Source organism: Stylophora pistillata, chromosome 1 (genome assembly GCF_964205215.1).
Source record: "Stylophora pistillata chromosome 1, jaStyPist1.2, whole genome shotgun sequence".
NCBI lineage: Eukaryota > Metazoa > Cnidaria > Anthozoa > Scleractinia > Pocilloporidae > Stylophora > Stylophora pistillata.
Genome location: NC_142519.1, coordinates 40652460 through 40671461, shown reverse-complemented (window position 1 = coordinate 40671461; position 19002 = coordinate 40652460). Strand labels below are relative to the sequence as shown.

The 19002-nt window shown below is 37.9% G+C and overlaps 1 protein-coding gene across 3 annotated transcripts; it reads left to right on the top strand.

Moving 5' to 3' along the window:
- Positions 1-15305: 15305 nt before the first annotated feature.
- On the top strand, positions 15306-18956 carry LOC148742523 (uncharacterized). 3 transcript variants are annotated; one of them, XR_016000056.1, is made up of 3 exons: positions 15306-17922; positions 18127-18198; positions 18304-18698. XR_016000056.1 is itself a non-coding variant. In XM_088757115.1 (3 exons), exons 1-3 carry the CDS (start codon positions 17916-17918, stop codon positions 18927-18929), a joined length of 453 nt encoding a protein of 150 aa, XP_088613241.1. In that variant the 5' UTR covers positions 16263-17915; the 3' UTR covers positions 18930-18956. The 3 variants fall into 3 exon arrangements, 1 of the variants encoding a protein (XP_088613241.1); XM_088757115.1 differs by having other exon boundaries at positions 16263-17922; positions 18556-18956; XR_016000055.1 differs by having other exon boundaries at positions 15306-18198.
- Positions 18957-19002: the final 46 nt, after the last annotated feature.

The window sequence follows — 19002 nt, the reverse complement described above, 5'->3', positions numbered from 1 at the left end:
ATATCACTATGAACTGTTAGTAGTTTTATGACAATTCCATGAATTTCTAGTGAAAAACCAATTAAGATCATTTCATGGCCCATGAATACTGCAAAATGAAAATTCATGGGGTTATTTTAAGCCCTGAATTTTCCATGAATGGGGGGAATTTTTTTCATGACCCATGAATTTTCTTTTAAGCCTACTTTCATGACCCATGAATTTCCCTTGAAAGTCACCAGAATGAATTTCATGACCCATTAATTTCTTTAAAAGCTTACTTCATGACCCATGAATTTCTTTAAAGTCTACTTTCACGACCCATTAATTTCCCCTGAAAGTCACCTAAATGAATTCCACGACCCATGAATTTCTTTAAAAGCCTACTTTCATGACCCATTAATTTCCCTGGAAAGTCACCTAAATGAATTCCATGACCCATGAATTTCTTTTAAGTCTACTTTCATGACCCATGAATTTCCCCTGAAAGTCACCAGAATGAATTCCATGACCCGTGAATTTCTTTGAAAGCCTACTTTCGAGACCCATGAATTTCTCTTAAGTCTACTTTCATGACTTAATTATTTAAGTTTCCTCAGAAAGTCACCAGAATCAATTTCATGCCCCATGAATGGCAATCAAATAATTCCGAGAAATCCTCGATATCTTGAATGTAAAGGTTTTAAGACGAGGAGTCATTTTAGAGGCTTAAGACTTTGGTTCACTAAAAGGTATGCTATACAAAATGTACCAAGAGATATACATAGTCATACACTGTACATGTATAGATACGTTTATCATGAAATATTATTCAAATGAAGTTTTAGTAAATCTTAACATTAATAGGCATTTTTTCATAAGGTAGCGGTCAATTATGTTAATTGCAAATTGACACTCCTAGATTTGCTTTCTAACTTCAAAGGCCTCTTGGATTCCATAATCATAAAAGTTTTTATTGTGATGCAAGAAGTCTCATGTTGACAGATGTGCCAAAATCATAGAACATCAATATAATCATAAACATGGGAACACTTCGGAATGTGCAGAATGGTGATCATCTGAGTATAATTATCTTATATTTCCTAAGGTGGTATCCATCTGTTTTAATAGTGAGGGTAAAACACATTTGAAGTCACATTCAAAGTTGTGATTGGTGCACACACGGCTTGTGTTATTTCTTTCCTTTGCTGTGAACACAACTCGAGTCAAGTATTTGTTTCCTCTGCAACGTTTGGCTACAAATCGTTCATTTGTAGTACGTTTAATTCTACATACTCACCCCAGTCTCACTAATTTCTTTCTCAGAGTCAGTGTAGTGTTATCACACATTTTCAAGCATGAGTGTTAGTGTCCAAGCAATACACTGTAGTTTGTATTTTTTTTTGTTTTTAAATTTTTTAGCTTGAAAGTTTTTTATTTTTATTTATTTATTTTTAATTTTTTAGGTGTAATATTTAGTTTATAATTTTTTTCAGTTTCAATTTTTCTGCTATTTGACTTTTTTGTTTTATAGTTTTTAATTTTTTTTTCACTGCCTGTTTCGAGGGGGGGTGGTAATTAGTGATATTATTGTTAATTTATCTGATTATCTTGTGTCTAAAACCTGTAAATGAGCTTGACAGCTAAGTGTTTTGTAACTAGAATTATTGAAAAAAAATTTATTGTGCTTTTCAGGTGCTAGCTGATAACAAAACAGGATGTTTCTGATAAATACTCACTGGATAACTTGAGATCAACAGTGGAGGAGTTCATCTCTATGAACCGTATTCCCATTATAAATGAGAATGATGTGGTAGCATCATCTCCAGGCATGGATCTAGATTTGGCTGGGGTGAGTACAATCAAATCCATTTTACAGTTCATGGTTTGAATCTACAATTGGCAACAAAATTGTTGACACACTGATCTTTTCAACCCCTAATTGCTTCAATTTTATCTCTTTTTCCCTCGCTAAGTTCACCATTTTGCGCCCCCCCCCCCAAAAAAAAAAAAAAAACAAAAAGCAAAAAACAAAAAAACAATGTTGTATCGTGATATTCCATGAACATTTGGCTAACATTGAATGGAGGGGAGAGGGGGTGTGTTACTTGTTTAGAGTGCGATGGAAACAGGACTGTTACTCTTCACAAACATGATGTGTGAACTAATTTGAATGCTGATTGAAGGGGAAATATTAGATTGTGTATTCTGATTGTTAAGGTGAGGGTAGACTTGAGAAGCACAGTTGTAGGCAGTGACAGGCTAACTGACATTTTGACAACCTAAGTAGAAAGTCATCATCAGAGTTCTTCTCAGGAATATCATCACCTGCATGATAAGACTACACTGTATCAAATATTAATAAATAATAATGATCAAATAATCAAATAATTATACTATAACTTGATTTGGACAGATATATGTACTTTCATGACTCATTGAATTGACACTCACAGCTCACACATTTAATTGAATTTGAACATCAAATGTGGCAGAATTTGCTTTAAATTGGATGACAGAATTCTGTTGAGCATATAGATGGACTGCAACATTACTTACTGCATTTATTTATCTATAAGCCGAGCGATTTTTTTCACAAAATATTACCAAATTCCGGAAAATTTGAGCTAGAGAAGGTTAATTCTCGGCTTATAGCCAAGTGTTTTTCCAAACATAATTTTTTTGAAACAGTAAATTCAAAGGAAACATAGATATATTTGTCTATAAGCCGGGATATTGCATGCAGAAGTAAATAACAAAACAAGTTGAAGTTGGTCATTGACTTTATTTATGTGGTTGCTTCCAAAGGAGTGGTTTGTAGTTTTTGGCATGTAGTAAATAGGGCTTTAACTGATTGTACTTAGTGTCGGCGTGGAATTTGTTGTCCATCTCCTCCTCATCCACTAGTTTTGCCGTTTCTTCCGAGTAGATTTTTTCATCTTTCGTAGCATCTAGAGTACAAGAGATTCTGAAGGTTTTGAACGAGTGTATAGATCTTGTGAAAGTGTTTTTAAAATTTTGAAACTGACCAATCAGAATTGGCCATTTCCACGATTGGAAAATAAACTCGTCACATGTTATGGTGTTGAAATTTGCAATCACCTGAAAAGAATTTAATTTTTACCTTGGCTTCTCTGCTCTGTAAACCAGTCATGACAAGGTTAGTAATCTCTCATCCAGCCACAGATATTTCAGAGTGTAACGGCCCATCGTTGTGCATTTCGCTGACATCTTGAACTCTCCATTAAAGAGATTCTAGTGATCTTTCCTCTAGTGACTCACTGACTACTTACTCTCTGGTTATCTCAGTCAGAATTTTTTTTAACGGCAATACTGCATTGAAACTCTTTTCTGTTTCAAAACTTTTGCATTGATTTCAGTTTGTTCAAGAATGGAATTCTCTGAATATGGTCTCAGCTTAGAGCGGAGTATTTTCAATTTACATGTTTCAAGAATCTTCCCGATTAAAGCAGACCGATTAGTTTACAGTAGGCTCTTGGCTTATAGCCAAGTTCAGCTTATAGACTAGTAAATATGATGTTATTTTTGTCTCTTTGATTGGTTACTTTTTATTCTACATTAGGTGAAAATGATCAGACCTCCACAATCATATTCTCTACTCTTGACAAATTTAAGAGGATTTTAGTTGAAACAATTCCCTTTAAGTACTGGCATATTTTTATCTGTTGAACAAAGGAGAACACAAATCAAACGACCAGTTGTTTGAAGTGATTATGAACTGAAATTTATTTTTCGCTAATAACAAGTCATTTATACTGTTACTGAGTAGCATCTAGGAAGGTACATGTAGCTCTGAGGTTATATATATGTGCCTATGCTGTGTGAAATTCTCTCTCGTTACTTAGCAGTAGACCACAATGTAATGGTAGTCAGACAGCTGAGTGAAACACAAAATGGGGAATGAATTTTCTAAGAAAGTGAGAATTTGCCAAAAATGCTCCTTTTTAGTAAAACACTCACACAAACTGCTAGTCACAACAGGATTAACAAGAAGAAGCAAATAAACAATTTCTCCTTTTATGAAATGTACCATCTATTGGCTGAAGAGGTTATATTACAGTTATCTGGCTGCATGTCTCCTTTAATATGAAAAGTTAGTACTTGATCTTGCAGCTGTATGTGGTCTGTGAAATATCTCTCCTCTTCATGATTTATAGCAAAAACTCTATTTCAATAAAAATTCTTAATAAGCTCTTTAGTTTTTGTCTCCTAACTTTCAGAAGCTTCAAAAGTTTTTTTTTTTATTTAATTCTTAGCTCTGAATTAGATTTGAAATTTGGGATCCTGTTATTTGACAGTTAACTGTTGGTAATTGGTATTTGTGACAAATTTCTGGCCTGCAAATCTAAGCCTGTTTAAAGCCTAATTAGATATATTGTACATCCACTATTAGAAACTCAAGGCAGCTGTATCAGTAATATTTTTTATCTAAATTAAAAATTTGTGGTAGGGTCTTTTTAGCAATTTTTGATTAACTCCTCCTTGCAGCATTTGAATAAGCCATAATCTAAGTACTATCTACGTATTGAGCAAATTCTGTCACCTTTACTCAGCTTGGCTTTCCACTCTCTTTCTCTTGCTTGTAGCAGATTAACATAATTGAAATTAAAATTGGTCTTCAAAGGTGTCATTTATTGGTATGAATTGTGCTCATCAATTGAAAGTAATTTAATAACTTTCTCACCAAATAGAGATGTAAGCTAAAGCATTTCATGAACTACATATCCTATTCTAGAATTTTTTCAATCATATTTGCCCTTGAATGTTTTCACTATTTGACAGGTGCACTTAAATGTTTAACTGCCATTAATATTTACATCTTTCATTTTACACAATTTGCTGTGTTTGCCCTTTTGTTATAATCACTAATTCCAGTTCATGGTGTTAACAGTTATCTTTCTGCTTAAGAAATTTCCTGACTTGTTTATCATTTTAATGGAACATTCATGAAATGTTTTTTCTTCTGTTTTTCAAAGCTCTTTCAATATCACTTAATTAACTAAATGCTTTTCAAGTCAGAATAGTTTAGTTAGCTATATTAGGTGGATGGCATTAAAATAAGCAGTTCTAGAACCTTTTCACATCCACCCCAGGGAGGGTCATTTCCTGGCAAACTCAGAGGGGGAATGGTGCTCTCAAAATGCACAACTTCTAAGGAAAACCATTTGAAACAAAACTGAAATTTTCAGAATGGCAAGAACTTAGCCCGCAAGCAGACCATCAATTTACAGGTGCTTCTGCATGACTTTGCTAGTGGGACAATAATGAGGTCTTAATGAGCAATGTGAGCTAATGAGGTCTTCAAGGGATCTGGCAATTATTGTTAGTGTCCCAATTTGTCACTCTCTAAGTGTCCCAATGGCATTGGCCAATTTGCCACTCTCCATAAGAGTACATACAGTGCCTCTCACGCAGTGATCGAGTCACGGACTTATAGAATCAATTTATTTGACATTGATATTATGGTTAAAACAAATGAATTGATAGTAGTTAAGTGTGGTCTGTACTCTTATCTACAACAATTCATTTTCACAGTGATCAAAATTTGTTGACAGCCCTCATGTGCATCCACAACATTTTGACTTCTGTGATGACAAATATCATTGTTGATAAGTGTACAGAACACACTAAACTACTGTCGATTTGTCAAGTAGATGGCTTGCCTTGCTCAAGGCCTTAAACTTGCCCATGGTTGAAGAAATGCTGGGCCACAGTGCTGATAACACGTCAGGGCCAGAGTGTTTGCAGGCTAGTGGGGTCTCTTCTGCTGTATGAGTGTTGATATCATTTGGAACTACACAACACTGAAGTTAAATTGGTAGAAATCATTTGAGACCATTAAGCAGTGATTTCCTCCCATGGGCATATATCATGATATGTTTTTTAAAGCAGAAAATCATTGATTTCTGAAGAGAACAGATAAAAGAGGTTTCAGTGATAATTTCTGTTGGATATTATAGCAATTGGGATATAGGGAGCATAGGATGAAAGGCTATGTCCTTTCCCCTGGCCTAGTAGTAAAATGTCACTGTCTCTGGAGGGGTTGGGTGAGGGGGAAAGACAGTGTAAAAAATTTCTAGATACACTCATCCATTGCTGTAGTTTCATTCAAGTTTTCTTAGGCTGTACATCTCTGTTTTGTTTTTAGTGCACGGGACAGTATGCATGCACCTATTGTTCCACTTGATACCTCATGTATAAGTTATTCTTCATAATTACTCAGTCTGGTTTGGTCTTCATTATGCTCAAATTGCAAAAAGAGGCAGTGTGCACCACCCATCCACTTGATCCCAGTTGCATACATGTAACTTATTCTTCTAAGATTCTCCATGTACTGGAGGACTTGTTGGTAGCCACATAATGAAGTGGAACTGAAAATGATTGGACAGGATTGTCAGAAAGCTGATGAGTAAGCTATATGTACATTATTGTGGAATTGCCATGCCAAAGGAACCAAAGAAATTGTCCAATTGTATGAACAGATTAGCCAAAAAACATGAAACTCATCATCATAGACAACCTAAATAAAATTTTGTTAAACAGTTCAACTTAAGACAAGGTTTTATGTAGAATTTAGCTCAGTGAGAATGTTGTTAAAAGCTAGACAATTGACTTTTCTAACACTGTCACTGTCTCCTTCTCTTACAATCATGCACTTTTGTCACAACTTGATAAGATGGCCCGGGCAGCGGTAAGTAACATCTTCAATCACAAATCCCTAATTCAGTTACTAATAGCACCATTTAGAGAGGTTAGTTGGCACAAGAAGTTGTAGTTAGTGAAGACAAAAATTTAATGTTGAAACTTTACCATCTGTTTCCTGGTTATTATCAATTCCAAGAACCCTAAAAAATATGTATTAATTTTAGCAGTTTCCTTAAACTTGAGAGGCCCAATTGAAGTACAGCATGTACATGTTTATTTTATTGTCAAACTTTGAGAACATTACCTTTAATTTGTGGATCAGCGAGTGAAATGTTTATATTATGCTCTGGCATATTGGAGATTGACCTAGTATTTTAGCTTGCCATGCATTTTTTGGCATTAGTACATAGCTGCATTGTGTCAGCCTGGCAATTTTAGCTTTTAACCCTTAATCCTAAGATCTGATTGCTAATTCTCCCCTCTAGCTGCTACACATTTCCTTGTAAATTAGTTACAAGAATTTGGTGTTAGATCACAATCACAAATTCTACTTGATAAGTTTTGAGTATTCTCTTTACCTGTTAGCTGGATATTATTGAATATTTATTGGGGGAAGTTACATGTTGATCACTTCTCGGAGTTCATTAGGGTCCACCAATTCTAAGGACAATTTATCACAATTTATCTTTAGTTTCCTTGGTGACTCTGTCTTGGTCTGAATTACTCTTACTCATAGGATTGTTTGCTGTTCCTGTGAATATGTCTATGTTTATGCTGATTCCAAAGCCTTGTTGCATGCTCATTGTAAACAGTCATGCAAAATACACTCTTTTCGAGCTGTTCTTCTTGTGAAAAAACTTTGAAATTTTGTTACAGAAAGCAGCCTAGTACGTGAAAGTCTTGTTTATAATCTTAGTCAATGGACTTGTAGAAGAGATTAACAGATATCTTGTCCTTACAATATCAGTAAGCAAATTCTCCACACTGTTCACTAGTACGGTACTGACTAGGAGAGTTTGTTGAACGATCAGTAGCTTCTGCAGTTGGTGATCATTTGCTTTATTCTCAGTACTGTAATGTTTGATTCAGCAGTCATATTGTAAGAAGAATTAGATGCTTGTCACCTGCAGGGTTAACCAGCATTCATTGTTCGTCAGATCATAAGAGCAGACATAACTTATCAGTCAGAGAGTTTTAAGCTTGATGTGACGCCACATTGTCAAATTCTCAACATCTATTTATCGGTAATCAAACGACATAGGATGCAATTTGGAATGAAAAAAACGCGTGGAAAACTTTTTACTGACAAAAACAAATCGTGCACTTTTTTGATCCAGCAAATAGCCACTGATAAAATTTAGAGCAATCATTGTATCCTCAACATGACAGATACAAATGTGCAGGTGTTCTAAGCATGTAGGAATCTGGGTCATCCTCGGTGTAAAAACCTAAGGAGGGTTTCTTTGTTTCATGAGGTATTGTTTTGCTGTACCCTATTGTTTATAACGTTTTGTTGTCTATGTTTTACGTCACTCGTGAGATTCACAGGTTTTTACACCGAGGATCAGCCAGGAATCTTGGCTGTAGATAAAATTTTAGAGCAATTTTCAATTGTGTGCTGAAAGTAATACGGAATTGCTTTGGGGTTGTAGTTAACTTTCCTCTGTGACTTCCTGATGTTACTGTGAATGACCGAATGAATGAATGAACTATTAAGCTTTAACGTAAATGTGAATTTCATAATAACGTGACTGTTATTCCACTGTTCTTAAAGAAGATTCGATTCTCGTTGTTTTCATCAGGTGATAAGTGTAAAGGACAATGATAGTTTATCTTCCTTGCTAACAGTGGAACTGAAGTCAGATTTGCTGTTGATATTATCAGATGTACAGGGCATGTACATGTAGCGGCCCTCCCGACTTACCTGAGTCTCGCCTTCTAGACACATTCAGGCCAGCGAACGTCAGTAATATTGAATTTGGAGAAAAGTCACGTGTTGGCGGGGGAGGCATGGAGTCTAACGTGAAGGTTTGTACTTCCAATAGTTCAAAACATGTTTGCAAAGAGTATGAAGGGGGAACTTTAGAAAACTGACCGTCCATGAGCGAGGATTGTTAGAGCACCGGATACTCTTAAGGGGATGTCAGCTAAATTTTATTGGAACGCAACATTGAAATTCCCATTCGCAAGCAACGAGTTGTCATTCAAAAACATGGTGAAAGACCAGTCTTTTTGATTGAATAAAATCACAAAAAGGTACAAACGAGAAAGATACTAAATCCTGAGGTAAACTTCAAGGCAGGCAGACAGGTGCCGAAATTTACAGGCAGCCAAATCCTTTCAATTTTGGACTATCCGTACACAGCTACGTTTTTTCAATTATTCTCTGAGTACATTTTAGTTACCGTATGGCCTATAGTGCCGTTTTGAAAATTATCTGTAGTTTGAAAATATTTGTTTTCAGTGGAGAATTTTTTCGGATTAGTGTGGACGCAAGGCAGAACGATGACAGAAAGTCACAGCACTGTGTGAACGGGGTTTTATGCTACATTTAGTACGAGTCATAAATCGTGTTATGGTTCCTTTACAAAAGCAAGTTTGCGTTTGAATCTTTGGGAAAGAGAGATCGAAATAGTTTCGCGATTTGCTCTCAGAGAACAAGGCTCACAAAATAACGATGAATTTAAGTTCAACTCTCGTAACTTAACCATTTTATTTTTACCTTCTTCATGACTGTTCAGGCTGCAGCCTGGGCACTAAAGAGCGCTACGAGTGTAGTTGTAGCCAATGGTACTGGTAGTGATTACGTCATTTGTCAAGTCCTGGATAGCCGAAAGGTTGGAGCATTCTTCACTATGGTCGAGGAACCAGGGCCATCTGTAGAGAATCAGGCTGCGGCAGGTACGTCAGAATGTACCTTAGTCCATGTCATCGTCACGTTGTAGTTTACCTTATAGTGATTGGTTGGAAACTTAAGGCAGCACGCCAATCAGAGAGCGCTTTATATTAGATCGGAACTTAATTGCGATACTTTTATGTTTAGAATTCTCAAACTCTAATGGCTATCTGATACAGAGTTGATCTCGACCTGAACTTAAATATTCAGAAACACTGGAGGGACAGGATTCTGAAGTCAAACAATTAAAGAGGAGCTCGTGATGTCCACTTAGGGTTCTGTTAAACTACTAATTTTAGATGCCAGATTGGGGGCAGTTTTGTAAAAATGCCATATCAGCGTTTTCATTCAGTGTGCATCGTGAACTAGATACCAAGTGTTTTAAGTGATAGTGTCTGGTTAAACCTTTCAGTAACTTCTTCCCATCCCCCTCCCTTCTGAAAATTTGTGGTAACTCACGCGTGATGATATACCGAGTGGTCCTGGTTAATCCTGTGACTGTAAATTTGCACCTTCTTCTCGGGATATACTAGTTTTATAGAATTGTTTGCTGTTATACTGTTTTTCTTTTTTTCTGCGTAATTGTGTTTTTCGGTTTCTTTTATTAATTCACTTTTTTTCATAGCTCGCAAAAGGGGAAGAGCAAGCACTGACCGCTGACCAGGTACGGTTGTAGACTATTAAAAATGCTTGAGGCCGAACAGTTGTTTGCTATTAATTTAATTCCATGTTCAGGTCTAGCCTGCAGAGCAGGCGTAATCCTTTTCTGTTGTTCAGACGAACGGAGGCAAACGCGAGGCGAGCGTGAAGTAGCCCGTTTCTCCCCTTGCACGCGACTGGCACTCCGCGCTTGTCTCGCGCTTACCTCCGTTCCACTGAAAAACGCCAAGCAAATAACGTCTGTTCAGCAGGCCTCTTTGGACCATTTCAAATTACCCAGACCTATAGGCAAAAAAAATTAACGGAAAAGTTGTCGACAATATGTTTGACCAAAATGACCCAAAATTCCCTTTGGTTGAGGGGTAGTGTTCGGTTTTTTCCCAACATCTCTCTTTTTTTGCCTCGGCCTAGGTTTGACGCACGGCTTGAAGCTGAGTCTTCTTGCGCCTCATCTATCATTTCAACATTCAAACGTCACGCGCAGTACTACAGTTTAAATGATGCACCTTTGTTTTTCTTTTACGTGTTTTGTCTAGCCGGCCAGAATCATTTACAAATTAGCCAACCTTCTTATCGAACGCACGGATCAAATTGTAGATGCTAACTTTAAAGATCTGGACTACGCTCGGTTTGAGAGACGCTTAAGTTCCCTTATGATGGGGAGATTACTTTTGACACCGTTCGTCCAAACTTGAAAACCTTGCTCAGGGACTGAGACAGATTGCGGATTCCTCGCACAACATCTTGGGTCGTGTGCTAAAACGAACCAAAATCGCATATGGTTTAGAGCTGAAACAAGAAACTGTTCCAATTGGAGTGCTTCTTGTGATTTTTGGATCTTGCCCAGCTGCTCTAGTGCAGGTACAGCTGTAGTAGGTTTAAATGTTTCTCATCTTTTTCCTTATAGAGTATTGTAAGATTTAGAAGTTGACTTACCTGGTATTTAGACATGAAAAGTATTTGTTCGTTCGTTCGTTCGTTTTGTTTTGTTTTGTTTTTTCTTTTTCTGTGTGTTCCTGTTAACTTGCTTCTTGATCCAAAGTAAACTGAAAGCATAAAAATCCTGCTTTTATAAAACCCAGGGATTTCGAGCCTTACCCATGGAAAACGAAAGGGATTTTTTTCCTCTAGTTTTGTTTGTTCATGTATTTGTCTTTTCATAAGCTGGAATTTTTTTCTCCAAGGTCGCCTCTTTAGCCATCAGCACATGCAACGGTTTGCTTCTGAATGGTGGTAAAGAAGCTTATCACAGCAATAGATGTCTTCACAGTCTTGTTGCAGAGGCTTTGTCCATGTACGTTTCCCCCTCCCCCCCCCCCCCCCCACCAAGCTGTTAGTTCGGTAAGTTTTGTGACGGTGCTTAGGCTGATTAGCTGACACTAATCCATCATCCTTGTTGTTTTTTTCGCCTCAGCAGACGTCAGTAAATGTGTACAATTTTTACTGTCATTTGTAGAGTCAAATAATTTCGAGCTAGTAAACCGGCAGCAGTAACTTTTTCTAAAAGATTAAGACATTAAACGAGCCCTTTTAAACTTTTCATACACCAATTTTCTGCTCTCAATTTAAACTTTCTAGTGACTACCATTTACTGACTTCCTCGCAGCCATTGACTTTGGTTCAGAGTTTTACTGCCTTGCAATTCACTTCGCACACTGAATGTGGACTAATTAGGTTTCAGTATGTCTTTGATGCACTCAATAATTACTCAGGGATGAACTTCGCAACTCTTTTGCTTTCCAAAACATAAATAAGCAAAGTGGGTACCCTGTTCCAGAAGTTCTCTCAGACCGCTTTTCGATTGGGTGTCGTAAAAACAAAACTCAAGTAATCACAAGGAGCCAATGACGGCTCAAATAAAAAAAGCAAACGGCTGAGTGACCATCTCCCTTCTGGTTGTAGTTTTGGATCTGATTGGTCGAGGAAGTGGTTCGAGTTTTTTGGACCAATGACAAGGCGCAGTAAATTAAACCAAGATGAAGACAATTCCGAATTTGTTTTCACACTCAAGTGGAAATTTCTCTAATAAATGAAGCGCGATGGTACGAAGAGCGTTGAATTGGGAAGGTTTGGCGTCTACCCTTCCCAAACCTTCTCTCCCTTCTCACCGGCGATCATTTCTCATAGAAGCCGTGCCACAGATCTGTGATCGAACTCTGTGAGCCGATCACACCCGTGTCAGTCCTGTAGTCTTTATATACTGACTGTGTAAATGTTATTCTTACTGTTAGGTAAGTACTCGAGAAGAGGTAAATCATCTTAATCAGTTGGATAAATACGTGGATGTAATCATCCTTGGAGGCTCCAGTGAGATGATTGAGCGCATTCAGACAGAGCAAACAAATTCCTGTTCTTGGCATGCTTAGGGAACTTGCCACGTGTATGTCGACAAAGATGCAGATCTTGAAATGGCCACAAAGGTTGGTGAGCATTAGATAACTCATTATTGTACCTCATGCTTGGTGAAAAAGCGTTTCATTGCCGATTTTGCTCGATTTTTAATGGGAAGTAGTAATAACCCGCGGTTGCATTCGTTGCGCTTAACTTCGCTCTGTGATTGGTCCAGAAAACTTGCAGCATTCTTCCAACCAATTATCCTTGATTCGGGTGCGATTAACGCGACAAGAACCCGCATTCTGCAATTTTCAGCGATAACCTCCTTGATACTACTTGTGGTGCTTGTGTGGGGATCAACTTTACCACATGGTTTTACTTACTTCAAGGATCGTGAAATACGAAAATTTTGGCTTTTTTTCCCAAAAACCATTTGATAACTTCCCCTATTCAACTAGATGTTTAAACGCGGGTAATATCTTTAAACCAAACCGTTCTTCAATGGCTTTCCGTTCTGGCTTAATGATTGCCGAGACAAACATTTCGTTGTGGGTGATCATGCTCGTACGGTACATCTGTTAAACTTGATTTTTTGGCATCGATCGTCTGTATTTTGGTTGCAGCATACTCTATTCTTCCTTTGTAGTAATGGATTCCAAATGTGACTACCCTGCAGCTTGCAATGGTATGGAGACCCTTTTAGTCCACAGGGATCTTGTACGGTCACCATTTCTGGAACACATGCTAAAAGCTCTCAGGGAGAAAGGAGTAAGTCGTTAACCTTTACACTATAACATCAAAATGCGCTTTTTCCATATTGCTCTCTATGCTTTGGGTGATGAAAAATGAATGCGCGAGAGAAATTCGCTTCTAAGAAATTTTAGAGCGTAACTTTTCAACGATTATAAATTTTTGCGTTATTTTGCGCAATTGAATTTATTTTCGTATGATGCACGATCCTCGCAGTAGATAGCGCTATTTATGCAATAGCGAAAATAGACCTGAAAAAAATCAGGCCTGTACGGGACTCGAACCACTGACCTCAGCGATACTAGTGCAGCGCTCTACCAATTGAGCTAACAAGCCAACTGGGAGCAGGCCGTTAAGTTGATTCGTAATAAACCCGTGAAAGTGATATATGAAGTTTATATATTTTGAACTGCGGTATTAGATACGTATGATGCACGACCCTCGCAGTAGATAGCGCTATTTATGCAATAAATTTATGCAATAGCGCTATCAACTGCGAGGATCCTCGCAGTAGATACGTATCTAATACCGCAGTTCAAAATATATAAACTTCATATATCACTTTCACGGGTTTATTACGAATCAACTTAACGGCCTGCTCCCAGTTGGCTTGTTAGCTCAATTGGTAGAGCGCTGCACTAGTATCGCTGAGGTCAGTGGTTCGAGTCCCGTACACGCCTGATTTTTTTTTTTTTTTTTTTTTCAGGTCTGATTTTCGCTATTGCATAAATAGCGCTATCTACTGCGAGGATCGTGCATCATACGTATCTAATACCGCAGTTCAAAATATATAAACTTCCTGAATTTATTTTGTTTTTGTTTTTTTTTTCATCGCTCTATACGTTTTAAGCGTCAAAATCACGAGATTTGACAAAACTATGAAAACACAGCTTTGAGCGAAATTGAAGAGCGAAGCTGTTTTATTGTTGTTATCATTTTTTTTTTATTATTTTTTTCAATTAGTACGCTTTTTTTGTCCGTCGCTAACCTACGTAAGTTCGCTGATTACTCATGCTGGACAAAATGTGCGTCCTTCTTATTAGGACCACCAACTCACCAACTGACTCCGTTTCCTAATTTTGTTCTTATTTCTCGTATTAATTTTATTTGTTTGTTTAATTGATTTTCTTTTAAGGTGATAGTTCACGCCGGACTCAAGTTGGTCAAGACTTTACCGCTGGCTCCGGATCTGGCTAAGACTACGGAGAAAGAATACAGCGAGTTAGAGTGTACAGTGGAAGTAGTCAGGACTACAGAGGAAGCCATTGATCGCATCCATCAATGTGGAAGCTCTCACGCTGTAATTATCACTGATAATGGTAAGAATATCTTACTTAATCTCTCCTAATCAGGTTTCTTTTCAGCTCTGTTGTTATCGCAATGATTTCGTGGAGCTATGACAGTGTGATGAAGATTATATCAGTGTTTTTGGTAATTCTCGTGATATTTAAGAGCTATTCACCGAGTGAGGGTGGCTATGCAGCGAGGTGAATATCCACCGCTAGCTACATGTAAGACACATTAGCCTTTCAATGTTAACGCCACGCGCCATTTTAATTTGCCGCATATGTTGACTAAGCGTTTGCTAAAGTTTTCATTATAACAATTCAACGTCCGTTTGTTTCCAGTATGGGGAATTTCTTTCAATGATTCTAAGGTCCATTTTTGGAGGTCATTTCTGTTTGCCATCATCTCTACACTGTGATGTTTCGTATGTCTGTTTATTTGTTTCTTTGTTTGTTTGTTTGTAAAATCCTTAAAGAGAACCTACGTAAGCTGCGCAACGCAGAAAAATATAGGCAACTTACTTATATTTTCCAAGTTTCTATGTTATACTACATATTGCTCAGTTCACAAATTTGTAGGCCGCGCATGATGCATTTATGGTTTGCGTTGTGCCGATTACTAAAAGCCCCTTATCAAAATATTTTATTTTTAGAGGGGACTGCTGATCACTTTCTAAAAGCTGTGGATAGTGCGTGTGTCTTCCATAACACAAGCACTAAATTTTCCGATGGGTATCCCTTTGGCCTGGGTAAGTATGAAACAGTGTGCTTAGCTATTACAGGAACACAATTGCTGTTAATTAAGTAAAATAAAAGACTCAGTTCGTGAAGCGCAAAATTGATTAATGACCCGATGGGAGGAGAAATTTGCTTCGGTTCCAGTGACAAGGATTCTAGTTATGGATTGTGAAGGGTTAAAATATTATGCCAAAGGTAATTAAAAATCTTGTCGAATTTTCGGGAGGCTTGAAGCAAAAAAAAATGTAACCTGCGACGATCCTTAATTAGTAAAAAGGGATACTTTTGCTCATAGATATCAGAGGTCCGGGAAACAGGTTGCAGGCGCTAAACTACGGCAGTTATGGGATTGGATTTCTTATTTTGACATTGTAATGATGATGTCATCCTCCATTCCCAGTGTTCCTCGTGTAGCGTGGCACCTTTCGTATTCTTTTTATGTAATCATTTGGAATTTAGAGGCTTGTAAACCTTTAACTTCCATCATTGACTCGGGGCCCGTTTCTCGAAGGTACAGTGAAATTAACGGGCCGGTAAAGCTTTTCTGTTTTTGCGGCTACTGTTTCCTATAGGAGGAATATGTTGTTGTTCAGTGTGGGGTTTCAGAAGATTTGTAAATTGTGCAATAAAACTATCAGCTAAAGGAACAAAATGTACTGGTTAGAGTGCCAGAACCTGCGAATCTATTCTCTAAATTTTGATTGTAAAATATAGCTTTGGGCCTGTGCAGTTAATGGGACTTTCGGAAAACGGACCCCAAAATTTCCCCTTAGGGAATTATTTATTGATCCAATACCAAATTCTCGGAACTAGTTTCATACTATTTGTATGGCTGCCTGTGAGGAGAATTGCTAATGATATTTTGGGAGTGGACGGGCTAATCTAATTAGATACGCATAGGTAGGATTTTTCAAAGGCGGGTGGGAAGAGGGATAGGGATGCTGTCACGAATTTCCGCGCTCTTATGTGAAATGGCTCATACTGCGTATTTGCGCGTTTGCATTCGAGCGGCGAGGATGACGAACAAGTGGAGTATCTAGCCACGGAAAACATATAATGCCATGACGATTCTTTGGATTTGGGCAGTTTTCCAAAAGTGATTCTGAAGATTTGAATGTTGTTGACCTGAAAAGGTCGTTTTACCATGGCTAGAAATCTCGGACACGTACGCACAGTTGAATGGGCCAGAATGAGCAAAAGCGAGTCACGCAACTCCTCACGACTTAGAGACTTAACTGAGAAAGTAGATTTAAAATCCCAGTTACCTCCTTACTCCATCGCAAAGTCTCAAATGTTCACTGACAGTTATTTAGTACGACCCGAGACCCAAAATATTCTTAGAACATTGTCGGCTTCCACGTCATAATCGTTGCGTTTTTTCAAGATTAACAGTACAGATGATGCTATGTAGTAACAGTATGGCGGCGGTGCAAAAACAACATCACGAGCTCTCCGCAGATGTCCTTTCGCTGGAAATCTTTGAGTGTAACAACTTTGTTCACTGCGATTTTAAAAGCGTCGAAGCCACACTTCAAGACACAGTAAATCATATTTCTCAGGTCTTCATATCCATTGCGTTTTTAGGTCTTGTTTCTCTGAAATTGTGATATTTTCTGGTCGAGGAATGATGATATTCCTACGGAACCGTGCGGCGAAATCCACCATAAAAGTAGCACACTTCTTTGCTATTTCTTTGATCAAACATGTTGTTTTCAATCTCCCCGGGTAACCTGGCTTTCTTTACGGTAACCCGGCTTTCTTTCTTCCAGTCTCTTTTTATCGTATTGCCCGGAAATTTAAAACCTGGGGGATCTGAAGCCGGACTCTCCTGATGGCGCGAAAACGCGGCGCGAAACTTAAAGGTCACCCAGCAACACAACGAGTTATGTATATGAGCACGACCCTTCGCAGTAAAGCACTATTTGAGCAATAGTGAAAATCAGACCTGAAAAAAATTTCAGGCCTGCACGGGATTCGAACCACTGACCTCTGCGATACTAGTGCAGCGCTCTACCAATTGAGCTAACAAGCCAACTGGGAGCAGGCCATCAAATTAATTCGACATAGCGAGTTATTTTGAATATGCAAATTTCAGCATCAGGAGAGCCCGATTTCCGGATCCCAAGATATTAATTGTTTTCTGGGCAACAAGATTTCAGCATCACCTGCATTATTATACAGTGAAATGCCTGACAAAACTTTATCAAAAGGGGGGGTGAATGTGCTTATAAATGGAACAGTTTCTTCACAACACCTTAACTACAAACATCTGGACTATGTTGTAAAACAAGCAATTGCTGGTGATCAAGTTGTGTACAGGATGGCTATCCGAAACACTATACCGTTGTAGTGGGCAAGTTTAAAGGACTCCGAGAAAAACCACATCGACTTGCTTAACGACATTATACCTGGAACTGTTCTGAGAATTAAAAGAGATTCCAAATGAATGAAAGAACGCTTGCGAGTTACGACCATTCGTCTAACTGGGAGCTTAAGGGAAAAGAGGATGGGTAAAATGGATTGGACGTCTCTGATGAAAGAAAAAAATTACTCAAAAATCTTCCTGCAAAATTGGAGAGCTCAAAGGATTCCATCCACCGTAATACTGCCCAGACAGTTATTAAAATATGGAAGGTATTTTTCTGAGCCCTACATATAATCCATCAAATATTTCTGCTTGTGTGCAATTGGTCTAAATGCACCTCGCGACCTAATATTCCACAGTTATTGTTGGTTTATGATCTTAATATACACGTTGTATTGGACATTTTTAATGTTTGTAAAACAATTAATCCTCAGCACATCCAAGTTCTAAAATTTTATCCACTTTCCTCAAAGGACTTTGCAGACATTTATTTCCACACAGTAGCATCATTGTTGCCAGAGCAATGAGAAAAATGTGGAGCAAAGGTAGGGTAGGTCCAATATGATACAATTATTATGTTTGGCTAATGTTTCCAAACAGATTTTTGCTAAATGCTTCATTCCAAAGAAAAGTATAACCTTATTCTGCAGATAAGAGAATGGATCAAACTTTTTCTGTCGCTTGCAAATTCCCGTAAGGGGTATGCAAACAGGAATGTGACGCCTTATATGCACGCTGCTGCATATCACTTGCAAGATGTCATCGACAGATTTGGTAGTGTAAAACACTTCAGTGGCCAAGGTACTGTCAGTGTCACTGGCTATTTTAATTTAGAACAAACTACATGTATGGCCAGTGAAATAATACCAATAAACTAACTTAACTGGTTTCCCTTTACACAGGCGTCGAAAAAAATAATGATGTGGCAAGAGCAGTTGCCCTTCACAAATCAAGAAACTGGGATAGCCCAGCAGATGTCATCAGAGCAGAGCACCGCCTTGCACAGTTGAGCCACAGAGAGAGGAGAAAAAGAAAATACAACAAACAAAATGAGGATTTCTGGAGTACTGGAAAAAAAGAATTGATGTGTAATAAAAAGAGACAATGTGTCAGTGCCCAAAATGTGCAAGCAACTGAAAGCACCTCTCTCAACAGCAATCACAGTAATGGGATGACCTCAACTGTCAATTCACAAAATTCTGGCAGGAATTCAACCAGCAATAAGAGAAAGCATGCAAGCACAAAAAGGAAAGCTGGTGCTACTACTAAAGTTTAAAAGAACCAAAAACAGATAAGGAATAACTGAACAGATCTTTTGTATACTGAAGTTAATATTAAGAAAAGCAATA

Coding starts and splice junctions, on each gene's coding strand:
- LOC148742523 (XM_088757115.1), top strand. Junction 18,199..18,555: donor GAGAAAAATGTGGAGCAAAG/GTAGGGTAGGTC, acceptor CCCTTTACACAG/GCGTCGAAAAAAATAATGAT.